General features: G+C 38.2%; 2 protein-coding genes across 2 annotated transcripts in view; one reads left to right on the top strand and one right to left on the bottom strand.

Annotated features, from left to right (window-relative positions):
- gys2 (glycogen synthase 2) overlaps nt 1–8,381 on the top strand; it is a 36,299-nt gene extending 27,918 nt beyond the window's left edge. Inside the window, exons 15-16 of the mRNA XM_088645721.1 lie at nt 18–98; nt 5,689–8,381. Of these exons, the coding sequence (XP_088501847.1) occupies nt 18–98; nt 5,689–5,907 (300 nt within the window). The 3' untranslated portion in view covers nt 5,908–8,381. The remainder of the gene's footprint in view (nt 1–17; nt 99–5,688) is intronic.
- spx (spexin hormone) lies at nt 8,375–16,047 on the bottom strand. Its single transcript, XM_088645731.1, has 6 exons — nt 13,654–16,047; nt 12,779–12,859; nt 12,636–12,690; nt 11,707–11,769; nt 11,056–11,142; nt 8,375–8,819 (listed from the first exon to the last, which is right to left on the bottom strand). Exons 1-6 carry the CDS (start codon nt 13,657–13,659, stop codon nt 8,755–8,757), a joined length of 357 nt encoding a protein of 118 aa, XP_088501857.1. The 5' UTR covers nt 13,660–16,047; the 3' UTR covers nt 8,375–8,754.
- Between the last annotated feature and the right edge of the window lie 4,453 nt (nt 16,048–20,500).

Raw genomic sequence — 20,500 nt, 5'->3', positions numbered from 1 at the left:
AGCGTTTTGTTTTTCAGTATTACATGCATGCCCGCCACCTTGCCCTGAGCAGAGCTTTCCCAGACAAGTTCAAAATGGACCCTACAGCCCCTCCACAGGTAAGGAGTCAGGGATAAGAGGAAGTGAAGAGGAATGTGGGCAAGCTTGTGTCCTTCCCTGTTTTTCTTCCGTTTGGAATACTGGACATTTTTCAGTCATATATTTCTTTTAAAAAAAGAAAATGATTGGGTATAATTCTTATAATTTACATGCTTTTCCACAAAGAGGGTTTTGTCTTTACACAAAAGGTAGAAATAATCATCTGACTACCCAGCAAGCTACAGTAGGTGGACTGAATGACCTCCTCCTGTTTATAATTTCTTTAAAAAGTAAAAAACATATATTTTTGCAAATAGCAGTTAATCTTTGTCTTTTTGACAGAAATAGCTGATTCCAGCTCAACATACATGGTTTTATGAATAGTCTGGCAAAATTCCATCAAGAGATTATTTTTTTAAGAAAATATTTTTCTTATCACATAAATCAAATATTCTACCCCTGCTAGTTATCTTAGTTCTTAAGGCATTACAGTTATAGATTATTAATCATTGTTATAGATGCAGGCTTCTCCTACCAGAACATCATTCTGAGCACTTGAAAACTTGATTACTGAGTGGTTAAGCTGTTTACTATGCCTTAAAGGATAAGTTTGGAGTTCATGTTAGTGTATTTCACTCTTTTCTAATTGGTGTAATGCATTATGACTGTCACTTAAGGCATCACTCTGAGTTTTGACATGAACAATTTCCCATCTTTTTCTGTTCACCACACTTCATGAATGCTTTATGGCTAAGGGAGCTGGAGGCTATCACCTGGAGTGATATATAATAATATGTCATACAATGTCTATTTGTAAGCTGTTCACCTTTATCTGAAGGGCACCTAAGTAATGGAAAGAGCTGTTAACTGCACTTTGCAGGCCATCGTGGGGGCTGGTACATTAAGGTTTGAGTGAACCAGAGAATTAACCCTACCCAGTCATGCTGGGAATTCTTTAAATGTCACAAACACAACAGTGAGAGATGCTTACTTTTTGTAAAGGCATTGGACCTTTACACGCCATCTGACTAGACATCTGACCCTCACTAGCAGCACCTTTGTAGTTCCCTCTGAAGGGGTCAGATCCAGCCTCCTGTTGTTTTGGCCAAGAAAGGGGTGACACTTTCCTCCCCTACTACAGCTAGACCCTACCCCTAGGTTCTTGTTTCTACAGTACCTTTATTTCTGTTAGTTTTCCTTTTGAGGCTGCTGAATGTTTACTGGTGGTATTTGATTATTTTCTCCTTCGTGCAACTGTGAACTACAAGAACTTTGTTCCTTTATTTAAAAAAAAAAAACTTGCTTTAAAGTAGCACTTGCTTTTTGTGTCTTGTGTTGAGTTCTCACAAGAGCTAGTTTTCATAAGACTCCAGCTTATGAAAACTTTTCCCTTCCACGCTTGTCTTCAGTTACTGGTCATGCTGAAACATTAAAAGGATTAACTCTCAGCTAAGAGCTCCTTGTGCTCTTGTTGTCTCTCCTCACACATGACTGTCCAGTCTGCTTCAACTGTAGCCTCACTCTATTCTTTCTTTTTCTCTGCTGGGAATGAACTTAAAGGGGAACTGCAATGCTATTTCAGATTTCGGGGCTAGAAAGAATCAGCATTGATGAGTGCATTTCAAACTGCAGTAAAAGCAAAATGTACACGGTAACTTGTTAAACCTCCCATTTACATCACAAAATAGATGCAATTTCCAGGTATGTGGAGTGCCATATTCTGTGATTCAAAAAGAGGCAACAAAACTGGTGACGTGTGCAGCCCTATGACATTGTAATCAAACAAGCTTTTTTAATCCAAAAGAAATATTGCTTTAGATTTCAAGATGGTTTTGCCAAAAAATACTACTTGTATTTACTCATGTATGTACTTGTAACTCTGCCTGCAGATCACGGGGAACATTTCTGCGGTGAATTGTCTTCTGTACAACTTGTATTTATTTGCTCGCACATCACATTAGTCATTATGGAGACTAGTGAGCAGGAAGGGTTGCATCTCATTGCAATTCGTGGAAGCTCGTATTGGCAACTTACAGTACTCTCACAAAGTTCACGATTTTATGCTTAATTCGAAATTGTTTTGTTACCCAGATTTAATAACCAGTCTGAGAAATTGGGACTGTAGTTCCCCTTTAAAGTAAATACACACGAGGGTATTTGATGATTATTTCATTATAAACTGCTTTCCAAAATTAGAAGTTGTAGGCATGCAAGAAGTCACGGCTCAGTCCAGTGAAGGTTTGAGATGAGTTTTAATTTGTCACCAGGACAGCCATTTCTGGAGAACACTGAAGGAGACACACGAAGGTGTATTTCTCACAGTGTCCTGAATTCCCGCAGAGTTACAGAGGGCTTTATAGTCCGCGTACAGCCATGGTCTCCCTATGTTATTACAATGAATAGGTATTCATGAGCCTCCATTACAAATCATATTGGGATTATGAAAAATATTTCGACTTATGGCAAAGTGGCTATTCTTGATAATGTTATTCCCGTCTTTCATTTACTCCTGAGATTTCACATACCGTACAGTAGCTGTTATCTATTTAAAATGCCAGAATAATGATTCCAGGCTAGAGACATATATCTCACAAAGGTTTGTTTTTCATGATTTGATAGCCTTTACTTGTTTCTCGCTGTTTTCTTTTCTTTCTTTTTTGGAGTAATATTCAAAGAACTTTCTAACATATGTATTTCCCTGTGTTTAAGTTTAACCTTTTTTTCAGTGAACTGCAGTAGCATTGAGTTCAATACCAAAGAAAAACAAATAATTTTTCACTGGCTTATTTTGCAGTGTGGGTGGCTCTAAATCCATGTGCTTCCAGCCTCCTTTATGGTACTAGAGTGAGAACATCAGTCATTAACTTTGATTTAATATCTCTCCTAGTTTTGAAATTTTGACAAATTCTAGGATGGAAAAGGTTAATGGGATTCCTGTCTCCCAGAAGCCAAGTTGTCCATATTGTGCAGACAGATTTCTTTTTTATGACGCACCTGCTCTGTGTTGGATGAATTTCTGTCAGGTTTGACACATGTTCTGAATGTTTAATTGACAGATTAACATTTGCTTGATGCTGCCATCCTACAGTTCTCAGCCAAGCTTCAGTTCTGCCCTCTGCCACGAGTCTCCAGCTTTCATGCAATTGAACTTGTAGAGCTTTTTCGTTTGTTGTGTCAGTGATGTTTTCAGTTTCTATAAAACTAATTGTTTTTTATGTTCTTTAACTGTTCTTATCAGAGGACACAAATGGAGAATATATACAGTAGATGTGTTTTGAAAAGCAATAACTTTTCCCTAAAGTGTTGTTTCAGTATGGGACAAGCTACCCACCCATGTTGTTGAAGTCTATACCCTGGCCTCCTTAAAAAAAACCATGTACAGTAGATGAAATCCTTGGATCAGTTAGTTACTAACTACCAAACAGGGCAGGAGAACTGAATAGTTCTCTCATTTGTACAGCCGTTATGTTTTTAATGCATATATTAACGCTATGCATTTTCTCCCTGTGATCGTGTAGGTTTTCTCCGGGTGCTCTGGTTTCCTGCAAGTCTAAAGACATGCTGGCAGGTTAATTGGCTCCTAGGAAAATTGCTCTTGGCGTGAGTGTGTGCGTTTAATCTGCGATGGATGGGCATCCTTCCCAGGGTGTATCCTCCCTTGTGGTGGTTGCTTGCTGGGATTGGCTCCAGCTCACCAGTAAACCTGAATTGAATAAAGTGGTCAGAAAATAGATGGAAGTGCAATGACCAAGAAATATGCAGGCATATGGTGGTTAGCTGGCTGTTAATTGAGAGAACCTGCAGAATGAGGTCTAAATGAGTAATTGGCAGTCAGAGGGAGTGAAATTACATGTGAGGGTAAGGAGCTGTTGAGATAGGCTCTGTGTACAGTTTGCCACTCCTCTGGGCTAATTAATCAGCTTAAAAGACCAGCTAGGAGGTATAGGTATAGTCTGTTAGTCTGGAGATTATTGATTGAGCTTGTACAGGCCTGTAGGACTCTGAACGAGGGATGCTTGAAAAAAGACAGCTTATGTCTGTACTGAGGGGTATCACAGGTGCTCGAAAGGTAGCCATTTGTTAAATTGTTTGTCAGGATCAATGAGAATGAAGTGCACTGTGCAGGAACATGATGGGACAGCTGAACAAGTTAAAGCAACGGCAAAAATTGAACTCTTTTGAAAAGCGAATTGCATGCATTACCTTTTTTCCATCTACTGTCTGTTATGCTGTTAGAGTGTATAATACTGTCTGTGCGTGGCTCTCTATGTAGTACATTTGTCTTGTAATCACGCTTGGTATTATACTCAGACATTTGGAAATTATTTAGGGAACGGTTGATATGTCTCTTTATCTGTTTGGCTAATAAATGCCAATTTAGTAAATCTTACGTGTTTTACTACTGCTGCAGTTTTGCCACTTCACAGTTGCCTGTCTGATTTTATGATATGGATGGAACCGGCCTTTCCTGTACTAAACTGTGACAAGACTGAGGTTATGCTCTTAGACCCCCAGCCACTGCTGTGCAAAGTTGGTAATTTTGTTGTTACTGATAGTGCTGTTATTAAACCCTTGACTTACAGTAAGTTAAAAACTTTGGTGTTAATTTTGACTTGCTGCTGTCATTTGAAGCTCATGCTTCACTCATCATAAGGGAATCTTCTTTCCATCTTCATAAATTTTATTAAGATTAAACAACCGTGCTGGCTGCTGTTCCTGGGGGGCCGAATTCAGTATGCCTGGAATTCTATAGCCTATCTGCTAACTAAAACTGCTCTGCCTCAGAGTATAGTTCCTGTACTTTGTAAATTGCATTTGCTTTCTTTGAAATCTAGAGCAGATGTTAAGGTTCTTCTGTTTACTAAGCTAGGTTACTGGGTACTTCTGCTAGATTGAACAGTCTAGCTAGCTAGCACCAGGTTACCATAAGAACTTATTGCATGTGTACAGTGCAACATTGCATAACTGGGATTTCTGTTCAGAGTTCTGATTCGGGTTTTTTGTATTCTACCTAAGACCAGGCTGCACACAATGAGCCATAAAGCCTTCTCTTGTGTAGCACCATGATAGTGTAACTCACTGATCATTGGAGATTCTGTGACAAAACTCACTTAATGATTCTCTTTTACTGTCACTTTCAGTCCATCATTTTGTTTTGCTCTTGCTCTTACTCTCCTGCAAGTATAAGTGCTGCACCCAGATTGTATCCCGTTACACTCCTCACTCTGACCCCTCCCGCCACCCCATCTGCACTCTTTCAGCAGCTCCCTGGCTCAATCCCTAGCATTAGTGGAGGGGAGGGGGTATGGCTGTCATGGCTGGGCAGCCATTCTCTCAGCTACGGGAGCTGCACCAAATACCCTCTGCGTATTTCACCTCTCTTTCACATTCATGAAGATCTAACCCAACTACTGAATGTATTGTATTGGCACATTCTAATTTGGGTTTTGTTACAAGTGCATGTAAGTAAATTGAGTGTGAAGAATGCTGTGGAAGTTCTGTGTAGCTCTCTACTCTTGACAGCAGGTGTCTGACCTGAAGTCACCTCAGGCTGTTCTCTAAGCAAGCAGGTTTCTTGCTCTCCTGCTGATGGCTTTGCTGTCTTTCCAGACGGAGGGTTTCCGGTACCCTCGGCCTTCCTCAGTCCCCCCATCGCCCTCGGCTTCCCTGCACTCCACTCCCCACCACAGCGATGAGGAGGACGAGGATGATGAGCGCTATGATGAGGAGGAGGAAGCAGAGAAGGACAGGCAGAACATCAAGGCACCCTTCTCTCTGGGACCCGTGCCCCAGGGCAAGAAGAAGCAGCATGGCGAATATGGCAACTAAGAACCACAGATGCCACCCCTCTCTCTTCTGCTGTGCACTGTAGTCACCTGCCTGCCTCTGTAGTAGTAGCACCAATTTAGGAGTTAGGAATGATTGACTGAATGAAGGAATATTGGTATTTTTCATTATAATCTGACCCAAGGGGTTTTAATCTTTCCATTTGTCCAACAATGTATTGGTAAGAAGTAGTGACTGACTAGCTTTATCAGAAAAAATACTCATCGATGTATTGTCATCTTGGGAAGGTTGTCTATAGAGTAAACAACTCTAAGCTTTATAATTCTACCGGCGTAAAAGCTACTGTTTCAGTGAATGGCAATATTCCAAATGATTTCTGTGGTCAAAATTGACAATTATTTATTCTTTCTACAGCATGTTAAAATGAAAACCACACAAGGGAAAAAAATCAGTGTGCCAGTAAGATCTGCGTTATGTACACCAAACTGTTTCAGAGATTGCCAGATGACAGATGTTGTCTTTTGACTTGTTAAAAGAGCTTTCATGGAGCAAGTGTGTATCAGAGGATATGTTTTCTTACCTTCTGAAATTGTTGACATTGTTTGGAAGATTATTGACATGAAATGAAGTAACTATAAAAAAAAACCAAAGTAATTGACAAATGAATTTATATTTACCTTCCAAAGTACACTGTCCTGTGGTCTGCTACTTGTGTTCTCCACTGAAAGAGGTTGTTTGTGAGTTGTATGGTAAATGGTTTGTCTGATGCGATTCCCATGAGAAAATCTTAAATCTTACCATGAGAAATATTTGGGTTCTGATTCACAGAGATTTTTAAACACGCTGCTTTTCTTTTTTTCCCTAGATACTGCAAAGCACACTATTATTTAAGAAACTGAACATGGCATCCATAAAAAGCAAAAATTCTCTTTTGTTTTTTTCAAATAGGCACACAGCTGATTGCATTGAGTACTGATCTCTGACTTTAAATTAGTTTTTTCTTTTAAGAGGGGTGACATTGGAGGTTTACTTGCTGTGAGTGCTACCACTTTTCCTTAATCTTACTATCTTCATTTCTACACTTCTGTAATTGATTAATCAGTCTTCCTGGAATAGTTCAGCTACTATTCCAGTGAAAGTAAGGCGAAAAAAATGAAATAACTGAAGCTCAGAAAACTTGTTACTCATCTTTATTACACTGAAGACTTTGAATACCACAGTAACTCTTTTGCCTAACAGTCTAATGAGTACTGCGTTTCTAATAGTCAACAACCTGACTGCAAATAGCCCCAGAAACTGAAAGAAAAAGTAAAAAAAAGAAATTCTGGAGAAAAATGCCAGACATAAATATTACAGTGCATCATTTCAACATCAAACTGAAATAGGCCGAGATCAAGCTTTTGCAAACTTTGGTTCCTTCAGCCTTTATAAAATGCCCAGTTTATTTTTTTCTGTGCCAGTTCTTCCATTATACAGTACCTGTTATTTACTGTCTGGATTACAGCATGAGGCCAAAGACAGGGGTCTTTTGATATCTAAAGGCACTTTGATGCACAGTATTTATAGTGTGTCCGGGGTGATGTCTGGACTCCGTTGTTGACTTGTAAGAATTCTACTGCGGCGCCTCAAGAGGGCTTGTTGTGTTGCAATGACGAGGAACGCCTTTTGACAATCTTAGGTTGTTCCTTTCCCAGGCAAGGAAGTACATTTGAGAATTTACTAGGTCTCCTGTGGTTTCAACATAGGGAGAAACAGATATGTGGTCCAACTTGCTACAGTAGCTCTATATAGTGTGCAACTCATCAGACACGAGAAGTAAGTGAGGTTTTCGCATGATTAGAAGAAATTTAGAAATCAATTTAAAAGTAAGGACCAAGCCCCAGTAGCTGTTCAGACAATAAATCAATCAAGGCTGTTTCCTAAACCCTTGTATAATACCCTTGTATTAAACTTGTATAAACTCTTTTAATGACTTTATTAGGAGGATTTAGGAGTATGGAGTTTTATTCTCCTTTACTTTTCTTCTCCCCTTTAACTACTGCAGGTGTACGTCTTGCTTATATTGTGCTTTATCCCACCCCCTTCCTTCCGTTCAGAAAAGCACTGGGTCAGTTCAAGACCCTTGACAATCTCGCAAGTTTTGACAGGATACTCAATACCAATACTCAGAATGAATCTTTTTTTCTGGTTAATTCTCAGCTCAAAATACGATTTGGAAATAGAGCTAGAGGCACAAAACAGCTTGTAATCCTACAGCTTCTATTGCTGTCGGCAGATAATTTTATCAGTTTTATAGGTCAATACCCTAATTTGTCAGTTGACAATAGGTTGGTGTAAAATAAAATATCTTCCTCATATGTAAATGATACAGTGACTCTTGAGATACTATTTAATTGAAGAATTCTAAGAGATATGTTGGTTCAGGTGGTGTAAACTAAGACAGGGAGAGAGAGTTGCCTGAAGGTTCTGACACCATTGCTGTTGGCTATAGGGGAATAAAAACACCCTGTTTGAAATTGTGTAGTAACTTCCTTTATTATACAAAAGAACATTTGCAGGTCCAACCCTGTGTGCAATGATGATGCAGTTCTTGGAAAAACGTCTTACGGACTGCAATGAAACTATAGTCTCGGTATTAGACAAATATATCTCATCTTAGGAAAAACAACATTAAATTGTGAATTCCCTGATCGCTATTTTGGCATTGAGTAATAAAAGATGGCTTTTTGAATGCAAAGGCTTGTTTTAATTAACTATACATTCAAAACATTAAGTCAAGGCTATATGCTGTAATTCACAATCTTTCATTTTTTACAGAATTCACATTATGAAATTCTGAACACAATTAAATACAGTAATTTAGAACTACATTACTAGACTCTTTGACTGTTAGAAGAATTCTCTGTTCCATGTTGGCAGGTCTTGAAAATTCATTTGTTCAGCATTTTCGTTAGCTGTAAGGAAGAAAAACGATATGCATGAGGCATGAAGTTCAATAAAAACTCAGAGGTGATACTGCAGTGGTTGTGAAACTAGTCTATTACGTTTGATATTAAAAATGTAACAATACATGAACAATTAAAATCATATGCTATATCATATATATGCTATATGCTACAATCATATGATATATCATATCAATTTATTTTAGGAATCTAGATCATGTTTTTGTCAGAGCGATTGACCAGTATATTTAGATATTTTACAAAGAAGGTAACAATCACCCTTATGTTTTAAAATATTGAAATGTTTATATTAAAATTTTATTACACTGAAAAAAACTCCCACAATCTGCTGTGTTTGAGAACTGTTTCAATATTCTGTTAATTTAATGAATTTCTTTTTCACTTTTATTTATTTATTCACCTTTTTTTAGCATCTTGTCACTTTAGGAACTCATTATTAATTACAAAAGCCTGAACTGGCATTCAGCTGCCCCATCCTGAAAGTACAGTGGTCAGAGACTTCCTGCTGCAATGTTATTCAGCTCAGGGTGCCCTCATTCATTATCCACTTACCCTTTGAAATCATGGTTAATGAATCCTCTTTGTTTTGTGCTTTAACTATACGTGTTCACTGTAAGGAATTATGGTGCCACCAGCAAGGCACCGAGCAAAGTCTAATATAATGTTTTAATCCAAATATTTATGATTTTATGTTACTTTTACCTTTTTTATTGTCTCTTTCTTGATTGACATTGGAGCACATCGACAATTACTTTAATAAAAGTAGGATAAAAACCAAATCACCCATACATTGACCTGTAGGCAAAAATCTGAAAGTAAACTATAGTATATGAGGATGAATACTTTGCTCTGTGCAGCCTTCAGCACAAGAGGGAAATGCACACCTGGCCACAGAAACAGAAAGTCTGCATATTGCAGTAGTAACAATAGAATCCAATAAACTCCGGACTGGTGTGAGGACACGTAGGCTCTAGCAGTTCTCTGGTGCAATCAGGAATAGCTACAGTGCACAGAGATGTGAAGAATACTATTAAAATCAGACATGCACGGAACATATTTGTGGTCAATTAAAAGGAATCCATTATAGGTGGCATCCACTCTTGAAGAGAATGCCTTTCTTTAGGGCATTCCATGTTTTCATGAATACTGTATATTATTTTCACAACTTAGAATACTAAACTCAAGCCTCTGATCTCTGTGAGTAACATTGTGCTCTTGAAAGTTGTACATTATTAGCATTGCTTTCATTATCTTTAACTTGTCATCTACACACTGGATACAATGTGGACCTGGAAAAGTCTCTGATGTTCCCATTCATATTCAGTAGCTACTGCAGAGACCAGGCATCATACAGTGATGGTATTCAAATAAATGTTACCTCCGTGCATGTTTTGTTACTCTTGTGGAAGTGTCACAGGAGTTAAATGCAACTAGCGAGAAATCAAATGCGAATTTCTGTTCTAATTTTCAGAACCCGCACAGACAGAGATTTCAGTCACCTCATTGAGGTAGGATGTGTAAATGTGGTGATATCTTTATAAATTGTTGGATGAAGACCAATTTAACTGCACCATACCCTGGCCATGTGCCTGTGGGACTAAACAATATTAATGTGATGTAGAGCTGTCATGTAGCTCAAACCCGAGATCTGCTCACGCTGCTTCACAAAAACAAGAGAAAAAAAACTCACTGATGCATTGTACTTGTACGGTCAAGGGCTAAGTCACTAATTTTAATTGCTGCTTATTACAATGGAAACAAAAAAAAGAATCAGTCACAGATCCTAACATTTTTTTTTAATGTTATCTTCTGTGAAGAACTGCACATCTTGAATGTGGAATTACAGAGCCACGCTCTTTAGCTATAGTGGAAGAGAAATGTGTCTGGTTTAAAGTGCCATCAACAGCGATTAAAAAAATCACCTTGGAACAGATGTGGCTGAGCTCTTTTCTACTGTTGTCAACGTTTTTCATGAGTTACCTCAGCTAGAAGGGGAAAGACCTTCAGGCTGAGCTGGGCACTCAAAACTTTGTTGTACATCAAATTAACCCTATTTCACCCCATTTCTTAAAGTTATAAAGGAATCGATGACCTACAGACATCTATAAAACCTGCACTTACAGTATGGCTCTACAGCATTGCCGATAAACGCAAGGGAACCTCCAGATAAACTCAATGAAGAGCTGGTCTAGAAAGTGGTCTGTAAAGGAATTAATTGCCTCACCTTCCTCCTTTGCCTGTTGGATAAAACCGAGCAGTAAAGCTGCAACCTCTGGCAGGCTCAGAGGGCTGCTGTCTTGGCTTCTGGTTTCTGATTAAAAAAGTAAAATTAAATAGAAGAGAGAACACTGACAGAGGAAAGGTCAAAGGTTTGCCAGGCAGAAAATATTTTAATATTATTAAATTTGTAGCTTTTGAAAAAAAAATCATATATTCACATCATGTCTGACTAGCTATGACACATCAAAGTACATCTTATCTCTAAAAATAAAGGATTAAATCATTTTGCATATTCTGCACATTTCAATTACAATTCATTAATTGAAAGAACTTCACATTCTGCACTAATTAACAATTACTATAAACTTTATTACTTAAACTAATAGAAAATGGCTACAAAGTGTTGCTTGTAGCCTGGAACTGATTGCATTTCAATATCAATGGTAGATTACATAATTGTATTCCACTATTCCTTAAATTATGCATATCTGAATCTTTATTCCTCTGAACGTTCTTTTTAACTTCCACATACAATCTATGTAGAACAGAAAATTATAGATTAATGAACAACAGCTGTTTTACTACTGTCCAGGTATGTTAGTAACAGCAGTGATAACAAGGAGATGAATGAGTGAATCATCATCTGTTTTCTTACCTAAATGCAGTGCATCATAAACATCACCTTCTTTTCTATCCTCTGGTACAAATCGTCTTCCTTCTGCAAGACCGCAAGATAAACTAATTTAAACTTTCATTTAAACATGCATTGTTAAGTGTCATTACCTGGTACCACCTGAAAAAAATTCACAAGAAGTGTAGATATTTAACATTCAGAAATGCTTCAGCTGTGGAACCTTCTTCGCGAGAATTACCAAAACACAAAACTACAAACTACGAGCCGCAAAAAGGAATCCCTTCAATGCATTAACTTTTTAATCTTCAGTGAAAATAAAAAGAAAATATATTATTACCACTTCAAAATGTAGAACATGAATACATTAACTGTTTCCCCTAACGTTTGTGTGTTTCTTTAATCAAAAATCACTGATATTAGTGTATTTTACTTCCAGAGCAGTCTCTCTCTCTCCCTTTAAGAAAAAACATCCCTCACTTTCATGGACAATACCCATCTTCGTAAAAATGAAACTGCTGGAATTTGTAGGTGTTATTATATTTTAATATATTTGTACACAATAACATTGGAGAGATCTTTGGGATAGTTTAAAATAACTTCCACAACACTGATTGGTCAAGAAAGGATTGCCCGTCACTGCTGAATGAAGCGGGTCTCCTCTTGTACTGCTGGAAAGCGCTTTGCGATGCCCGCGTCCGAAAAGCTCTCTATAAAAGCATTTGTATTAAGTGGTAACATCGTTTATTGTTGATCTGACAAAATAAAAATAATAACTTCGGTGATGGCGTAGTTTTAAAAACATTTAAACAGACCCGAATGAACACAGCTTTCATCCCCTTGATTTAAAGGAAACTTCTATAAATATCACATAAACTAAACAAGTAAACTACTGAAGTCAGTCGGCACGACGGAGAAACGCGGAGGATGTTTTTAAACGAACTCTTACTTACGGGCGCCCTTCAAATAAAGCATCGCCTGAGGGGTCCAGTTTCTTCTCTGAAATCCCTTGATTAAAGAGAGAGGAGAGTTAGTTATGAAGTGTTAGGTTCTTTAAGTAAAACTCGCGATTCGTTAAAGTTAAATAAAACCATACCTTCGGAGCGCTCCAAGAGTGAGCGATGAATGTAGCCAATACCAACACAGCAAGCGCATAGGCTGTAAGAGTTTTTAATCCCTGTAGAGAAAACAGAAAATGGTGTTTTTTCTTATAATTTAAAATAAACTTTTTTGGTCAGTGCAAGCTTTGATTATTTATCTTCAGAAATCGTCTACAGTTGTCAAACCCAATAAAGCAAATCAATCTCATTAAAAGAACATTTTACTAGAATATACTATATATGCCAGAATTATCATTTCATTTGTTTAGAAAATCCGATGAAAATTATTTACATAACGAAAGAAACCCATCTTATTAGCAATTATTGTCAGTCATACATCTCAACAGTTAAATTAAAAAGTTATTGGGTTTACTATATCAACACCTGCGAATTGATTCATTCTGAGTTACCATTTAAGAAATTATTCTATCTCCTAGTGCTCAGCTAAAAGAAAATACGTTTTGAACTGTGGTGATGCTGTTTTGCTGTTTCCGATAAATAATACTATTGCACAGTGGATTTTCATTTATTTATTTCCGGAAAATTCCATAATGATAAGTACAGAAGTTGTTGTTCAGCTACTTTGGTCAACTTGAAATACATCTTTGGCAATCTATACGAGAAACATACCAACAACATCATAAAATTAAACTACAATTCAAACAAGACGGAGTTTTTTTATTATTCTTATAAGAACGAGTTGTATAGTGTCAAAGTAATCCCATCGTAGTTACTTGCAATCGCTTGCAATTTTATTGTATGGTCAGATCATGAGAGAATATAAAAAATAATATATCTGACTCATAAAAGCTTCAGCTATCTACTCAGTCGCTTGAAAATGCGCAGATGGAAAAGGAACATAATTGCTTACTTTCATTCTTAGGCGAGGTTCTCTTCCAACTGTTTGCGTCTGCCTTCAGTTTTGATCTGTCCGGACGTGAAAAGTTGTTTGGCTGAGATTCGAAATCCCTGCTCTATATAAACGTCTCGGTGGGTGAATCCAAAGGGAACCCCTGTCAGTTCTTGTGATAAAAAGCCGTGCAATCATTTCTCCTGGGAATACCGAAGTGCCTATCAGTCAGTCCGTGGGGTTGATCGAACGGTGCAAACACGAGATCCGAAGACCCACTCTGCGTGTCACTTTGATGTTGAATAACAGGATAACAATATTTCCTCGTCTCAGCCACCCCCAAAACATTCCCACCCCCTTCTTTTCCTAGCCTGCTGTCGTATTTCGTCTGATTTTATCCTATTAAAATAGCAATTACGCGTTAAAGATAAGACCAAGCTGATCCAAACAGGCATAATCAAAACGCATTACGATGCTCTTTCATCATCCAAGCATTTCATTTAACGACTGAATCGGCCAAGGCAGAACATCAGGAGTATCTACTCCTGCAGTTAAACATTTAATGTTATCAATAAACAGACCAGAGAGCAGACCTAAGAAAACAAAATGTAAAGACAGAGACTCGATGCCTCGTATTGCACAATATACTGTACTGTACATTAGACAAATGCTGTAGATCAGATTTTATTAATATTTTTGGTAAATTTACTTCAAATTAATAATAATAGAATAACAGTAATAAAGAATAATGTAAAAATCCTTACTGTGGATTCCATAAACGACTTAGTTTACATAAATAAAAATGCATTTTATATAATCAAATTCAACAATGCAAAACTTAATGACTTACACTTGAAACAAGCAGATTCTACAGATCACTAAAACATTCATGATTCTGTCATGTCTGAGGTGCAGAATAATTTTAGCGTTAAGTAAAAACGTTCTTCGGCAGTTGTCTGGAAGATTCAAATCATTCTTGCATTATCTTTTCTTTAGATTTAGATTTTCCTCTATGTTAAGGATAACAGACTCTGAAGATTAAACTCTTCATTTGATGTACTTATTAAAGTCATGGACTTGAAGTCATTACACATGTAATCAGATCATTAAACCACACTTTCCTTAGCAATCTGCTTTCCATAATGTAGTCATCACTGGTATAGCACCAATGGGATATCATCACTGGAATAACACTAATGGGTTATGATCACTCGTATAGCACCAATGGGATATCATCACTGGGATAGCACCAATGGGTTATGATCACTCGTATAGCACCAATGGGATATCATCACTGGGATAGCACCAATGGGTTATGATCACTCGTATAGCACCAATGGGATATCATCACTGGAATAACACTAATGGGTTATGATCACTCGTATAGCACCAATGGGATATCATCACTGGGATAGCACCAATGGGTTATGATCACTCGTATAGCACCAATGGGATATCGTCACTGGGATAGCACCAATGGGTTATGATCACTCGTATAGCACCAATGGGATATCATCACTGGGATAGCACCAATGGTTTATGATCACTCGTATAGCACCAATGGGATATCATCACTGGGATAGCATCAATGGGTTATGATCACTCGTATAGCACCAATGGGATATCATCGCTGGGATAGCACCAATGGGTTATGATCACTCGTATAGCACCAATGGGATATCATCACTGGGATAGCACCAATGGGTTATGATCACTCGTATAGCACCAATGGGATATTGTCACTGGGATAGCACCAATGGGATATCTATGTGACTTTCAGTGTCCTTGTACATTTCATCGGCTCTAGATTTCAGAAGAGATGCCACTGATACCAATGAAAAGTGAGGTGGGAGTAGAACATGGGTCCCCACACTATCTATTCACACTGCCAATATCATCTTTCAAACAAGCGTGATATTGATGGAATGAGATGAAATCTTAGAAACGTTTCAGTTACATTGTGCAGTAATGGAGTGAATAAGCCTAGGAATCCAAAATATGTGCACAATTCAGCTAATCTGGACACAATAATGTGGATCAATATTCTCTACAGTAGGAGAGCTCAAATCCAGTCCTGAAGGGTTAAAGATCATCAGGTTTACAGGCCTCTCTAAATTTATTTAAAACGGACAAATGTTTCAACCCGGCCAATTAAGCAAATGATCAGTTCAACAGAATAATAAAAGGCTCAGTAAGAAAGAAATCCAGACATCTTCTGTCCTGCCAGGCCTGGAGTTGTGCAACCATGCTGTATACTCTAAAGCAGGGGTGCCAAACCTTTTTTAATGTAGGATCTACTTTGTCATTTGCCAGTCCAGCACGATCTACCATTGTGAATTTGAAGCTCTGATATAGGAAAAACAGACTGTGGACACATCAGTACAATAACTATTATTATTGTTATTACTACTACTACTACTACTACTACTACTACTACTACTACTACTAATAATAATAATAATAATAATAATTATTATTATTATTATTATTATAATAATTATAATTATAATACCCATCACTAAAATGACAGCAAATAAAAGCAAGTGACTCATGCTACAGTGAACAAGTAATGTTCCCCATTTTAGAAAAAAGAACATCCTACCTTAATGTGAGCACTAACACTGAGAAGCTTACTTGAGAACACTTTTTGGAACATGTTGACCATGTCGATGACATTTTTATTTTGTCCCTGCAGCTCGACAATCAGCTCATTCAGCAGTGCAGTCAAGTCTGTGAGGAACGCTAAATCCAGAAAACACTGGTCATCCTCTAATAGGGCATATTCACCATGTTTAGACAACTTGAGAAACTGATTTCAGGCAACAGTTGCCTGAACCTCACCAAAAATGTTTGTTTTTGAAATCTGCAAACAGCAAGTCAGCAGCTTTAGCAAAGCTTCTTGATCCCTGAATGACTTTTTGTGTTTGGCCAGGACGTGACTCACATGGAATGATGCGATGATTGCCGCTTTCCCTCTTGTATTAGGCCTCGTGAAAACCAACTGCTGTTAGTTTTTTAAATTAGTTAGTTAAATTTTTCCCCTTTTGATGATGAAAGTCCACATCATACGTTTTGTGTGCAGTTTTGAAATGTTGTTCTATATTTCCCTTTTTCATGTAGATGCTAGCATTGTAGATTTGAATACGAAAAGTACAACAAAAATAATCATGCTCCCATTGCTTGTGGTAATGGTACGTTTTTGGTCTCTTTGTTTCATCATTTCGCTCAAACACTACAACTTTCAAATAGGCAATCAAACATCAAACTGTTGGCAAATTTGTCAAGGCCAGTCTGTTTTGCTCCACTATGCACAGTAGTGAAACTGGGGTTCATGTGGCAATATCCAAGAGACCGTTCTTGGGTAGCACACACAACACTCTTTATTTACGGAGCTCCTGTAGTCTTTTTTTCAGTGTCAGCCAGCACTCAGAGAAGAGACTTTTACAACCCATTCGACAAGGGTTAAACACACAGTAAAGGGCAGTAAAATGTATGACATTACATGCATAGATCAAAATGCATTTTTAGGCTATCGAAAAAAGAAGTCAAACAGCCCATTTATTTTTTTGCCAAACATTCTTGCGATCGACTGGCAAACATCGACTAGTTGGGCACCCCTGCTCTAAAGCAAAGATTCATGGTTCTGGATAACCCTGATGCTGGGCAGCTTGTACTGTAGCTTTAAATAGTCAATGTGGAAAAGATAAGATAAGATCACTTTATTAGCCATATACAGTACAATTTCTTACATTAGACATTCATCTTTTCACATACCCCAGCTTGCTTTCCATGAGACACAGGCACACAGGCAAGGAAAGAAGCCTGGGGTCAGAGCGCAGGGTCAGCCATTGTACAGCACCCCTGGAACAGTTGGGGTTAAGGGCCTTACTCAGGGGCCCAACGGAGTAGGATTCCTCTCTACCACCATGAGAGCTGAACCAGCAACCTTCCAACCACAGGCGCAGATCCTTAGCCACAGTGCTACCGCTCCACCCACTAGCTTCATGCTAGCTTCTACTAAGCAACAGCTTGATCCAGTTCATGTCATGAAGATCTAATCTGAAATAAAAAAACAGAAGACTCTACAGCTCTTCAGGGTTACAAGCCCCTAATGTACAGTCTGGACTTGCACCTATAGCCTAAAGTGACTCCGGGATAGTATGTTAATCCATCACTTTAATTTAGAGAAGCTTCCATTAAAAATTAACAAGGAAACAATGAACAATAGGAAAAAAACTATTTAGAACATGTATACTTCCTGGCCAAATATTAGTAACCTCACTCAATAATCTAAAGGGAAGTACCTGAGAATACAAGGCACTTATTTTCCTAAACAAATAGGCAAGTATGGAACAAGCTGTCCAGCTGTTTTGTTGAGTATCATTACTTTGCTTAAAAGACAACTGGATGAGATCTTTGGATCAATTAGCCAATAATAGAAGTGAGCAAACTGCATCATTACTTAATCAATTAGAGATGGGTGAAATTGCCTGTTCTCATTTACAAGTTTTGTGCTATTAAGTTGCTTAAAGTGCAAGCACAATGGTCATGTCCGATGGGTCACAGTGCATACTCCACACGGGATACAGTGATATTGGCAACCCTGTCCCATCTAATTCTTTTAGCTGACTCAACTTCAGGCTCAACTGCAGTTGGGATTATGATGAAAGTTATGTTATTTCTGATTGAACTGTATGTTCCTCTAGTTCTCCAGCTTTCAACAGGATCGAGCTGTGGGAACTGTTCTGCCTCTAGAACCTAATGGATTTTTTTTTCATGTTGCTCAAGGCAACTAAGACAATTTCCCTTAGGGGCAATAAGGGTTAATATACTGTACATTGCCTGCCACTGAGGGTTTATTAATTTGACCAGCAGTTTCTAACATTTTGTTTAGTGAATGTGAACGTATCCTCTCTCATACATTCACAACAAATAAACCATAAGTAGTTCGAGTACGTAGCTGCGTCAGCCTGCGTAGGCTGCAAAGGTACAAGGTTCTTTTCTTCTCTTTTCAGCGTGGAATAAACCTTTGCTTGTTCCTTCACATAAACCATAATGCTACAGCAAAGTGCTATTTTAAGCACAGTAAAAAAACAGAACACATTTACTTCACCCAAACACTTCTGGCTTCTCAAACATACCTGAGAATGTCATTTAAACGGAGCATACCACTTAACGCTAAATACCGCAGAGAGAAACAATGTTGATTTACTTGACTTCCCGTCATTTGCACGGTTGCGCCACACTTAATTCTTTCATATTAGTTTGCAGTGGTGGTTACGGACGTATTAGTAGTGCCATGGAGAAAAAAAAATATTTGTGCGTTTAACCCAGGAATGTTCAGTCACAGGGTGTTCTACTTCTTGCATACGAAATAGACAGAACATGTGCTCCTTTAGATTAATTCAATTTCACAAACAGGAGTGTGACGACATTCTTCTGTTACTTATCGCCTGTTTTCTACGGAAGCTTCCGTAATATAGTCAATAATATTGTCCCATGCAAATTAACATTGACTTCCAGTACGGAAGAGGACCAAGACACAGTGCCTCACAAATGTATTCAGACCCTTGCAGAATTCAAATCGTATTGCTTTAAAGCTTGCGGTCGTACATTGTGAAGTAACAATATTACGTACGCTACCTATTCAATATTGAAAGCAAAAAACAAAACAAAACAAAACAAAAATAAGTAAATATATAACGTGAAAGAAAATGGAAATATGATTGCTTAAGTATTCAAACCCTTTTCTGTGGCGAACCTAAATTATTTTAGCAACACAAAATTACCTTAACAAGCCATACAAGTGGTTGAGTGGCCTGTTTGTGTGATAATAGTGATTCACATGACTTCATAATAATTCCAGTCTGAAAAAGGCACAACAGTGCCTGCACTTAAAGAAAAGCTGCACGGGGAAGCAGCTACTCCTGAACGTTTACCACAGCACCATAGTGGTATCACTGTGTGGTGCAGCAATACTACCATACATGACAAAGATGCACTAAAATGGGTTGTGACAACGGCACAGCGGATTATAGTATGTGATTTACCATCAACAGGTGAGATTCACACCATCCGCTGTCATAATAAAGCCCAGTCCATCATTCAGGATCCCAACCAACCCGGCCACAAACTGTTCTCCACCCTGCGATCTGGCAAGAGGTACCGCACTATTAAGACAAGGACCACTAGACTAGAACAGCTTCTATCCCACTGCAGTACGCATCCGTAACTGCTAACTGCAAAGCCTCAGACTCAGTGCATATCTGCACTCTGCACTTTTTGCATTGTCTACCATGTTTTTTTTCTCACTACTGCATATTTATTGTTCTGTTGTTATTATTTATTATGTTTGTATTAAGTTTCTAATATTTTGTTTAATATGAACATGTCCTCTGTCGTACATACACAACGCATAAACCATAATGCTACAGCAAAGTGCTATTTTAAGCACTTTTTAAGCATGTTTCTAGTGTACTGTCTACATTGTATGGTGTTGTGTGTTGTACTGTGTCATTTGCTGTATGTCCCAAGAGAATAAGAATTCCAATGTATATGTACATATGGCAAAAAACTCTATTTCTGCTCTACTACTAAATTGCACAGAGCTGTGGTGGCTCAGACGGCAAGGGGCATCTAGCTCCTGAACGGAAGATCCCGGGTTCAATCCCAGGTAGGGACAAGTGATGGAGCTTGCTCTAATTCCTTCCAGACGGCTCCCAGGTCCACTCAGCCCGTTTTCCAAATGAATACCGGGGTTAATCCTTCTGGGGGCAATAGGCCAGCTAGATCATGATGGTGCCCACATCACCTCCACCTCCAGTGTGGGATGGTCAAGAAAAATGGTGACCCTTGACCCCCATTCCCC

Source organism: Lepisosteus platostomus, chromosome 9 (assembly GCF_059453375.1).
Source record: "Lepisosteus platostomus isolate fLepPlt1 chromosome 9, fLepPlt1.hap1, whole genome shotgun sequence".
In the NCBI taxonomy this organism is placed as follows: Eukaryota; Metazoa; Chordata; class Actinopteri; order Semionotiformes; family Lepisosteidae; genus Lepisosteus; species Lepisosteus platostomus.
Note: the sequence above shows the minus strand (reverse complement) of the source record. Positions and strands in the feature narration are given on the sequence as shown.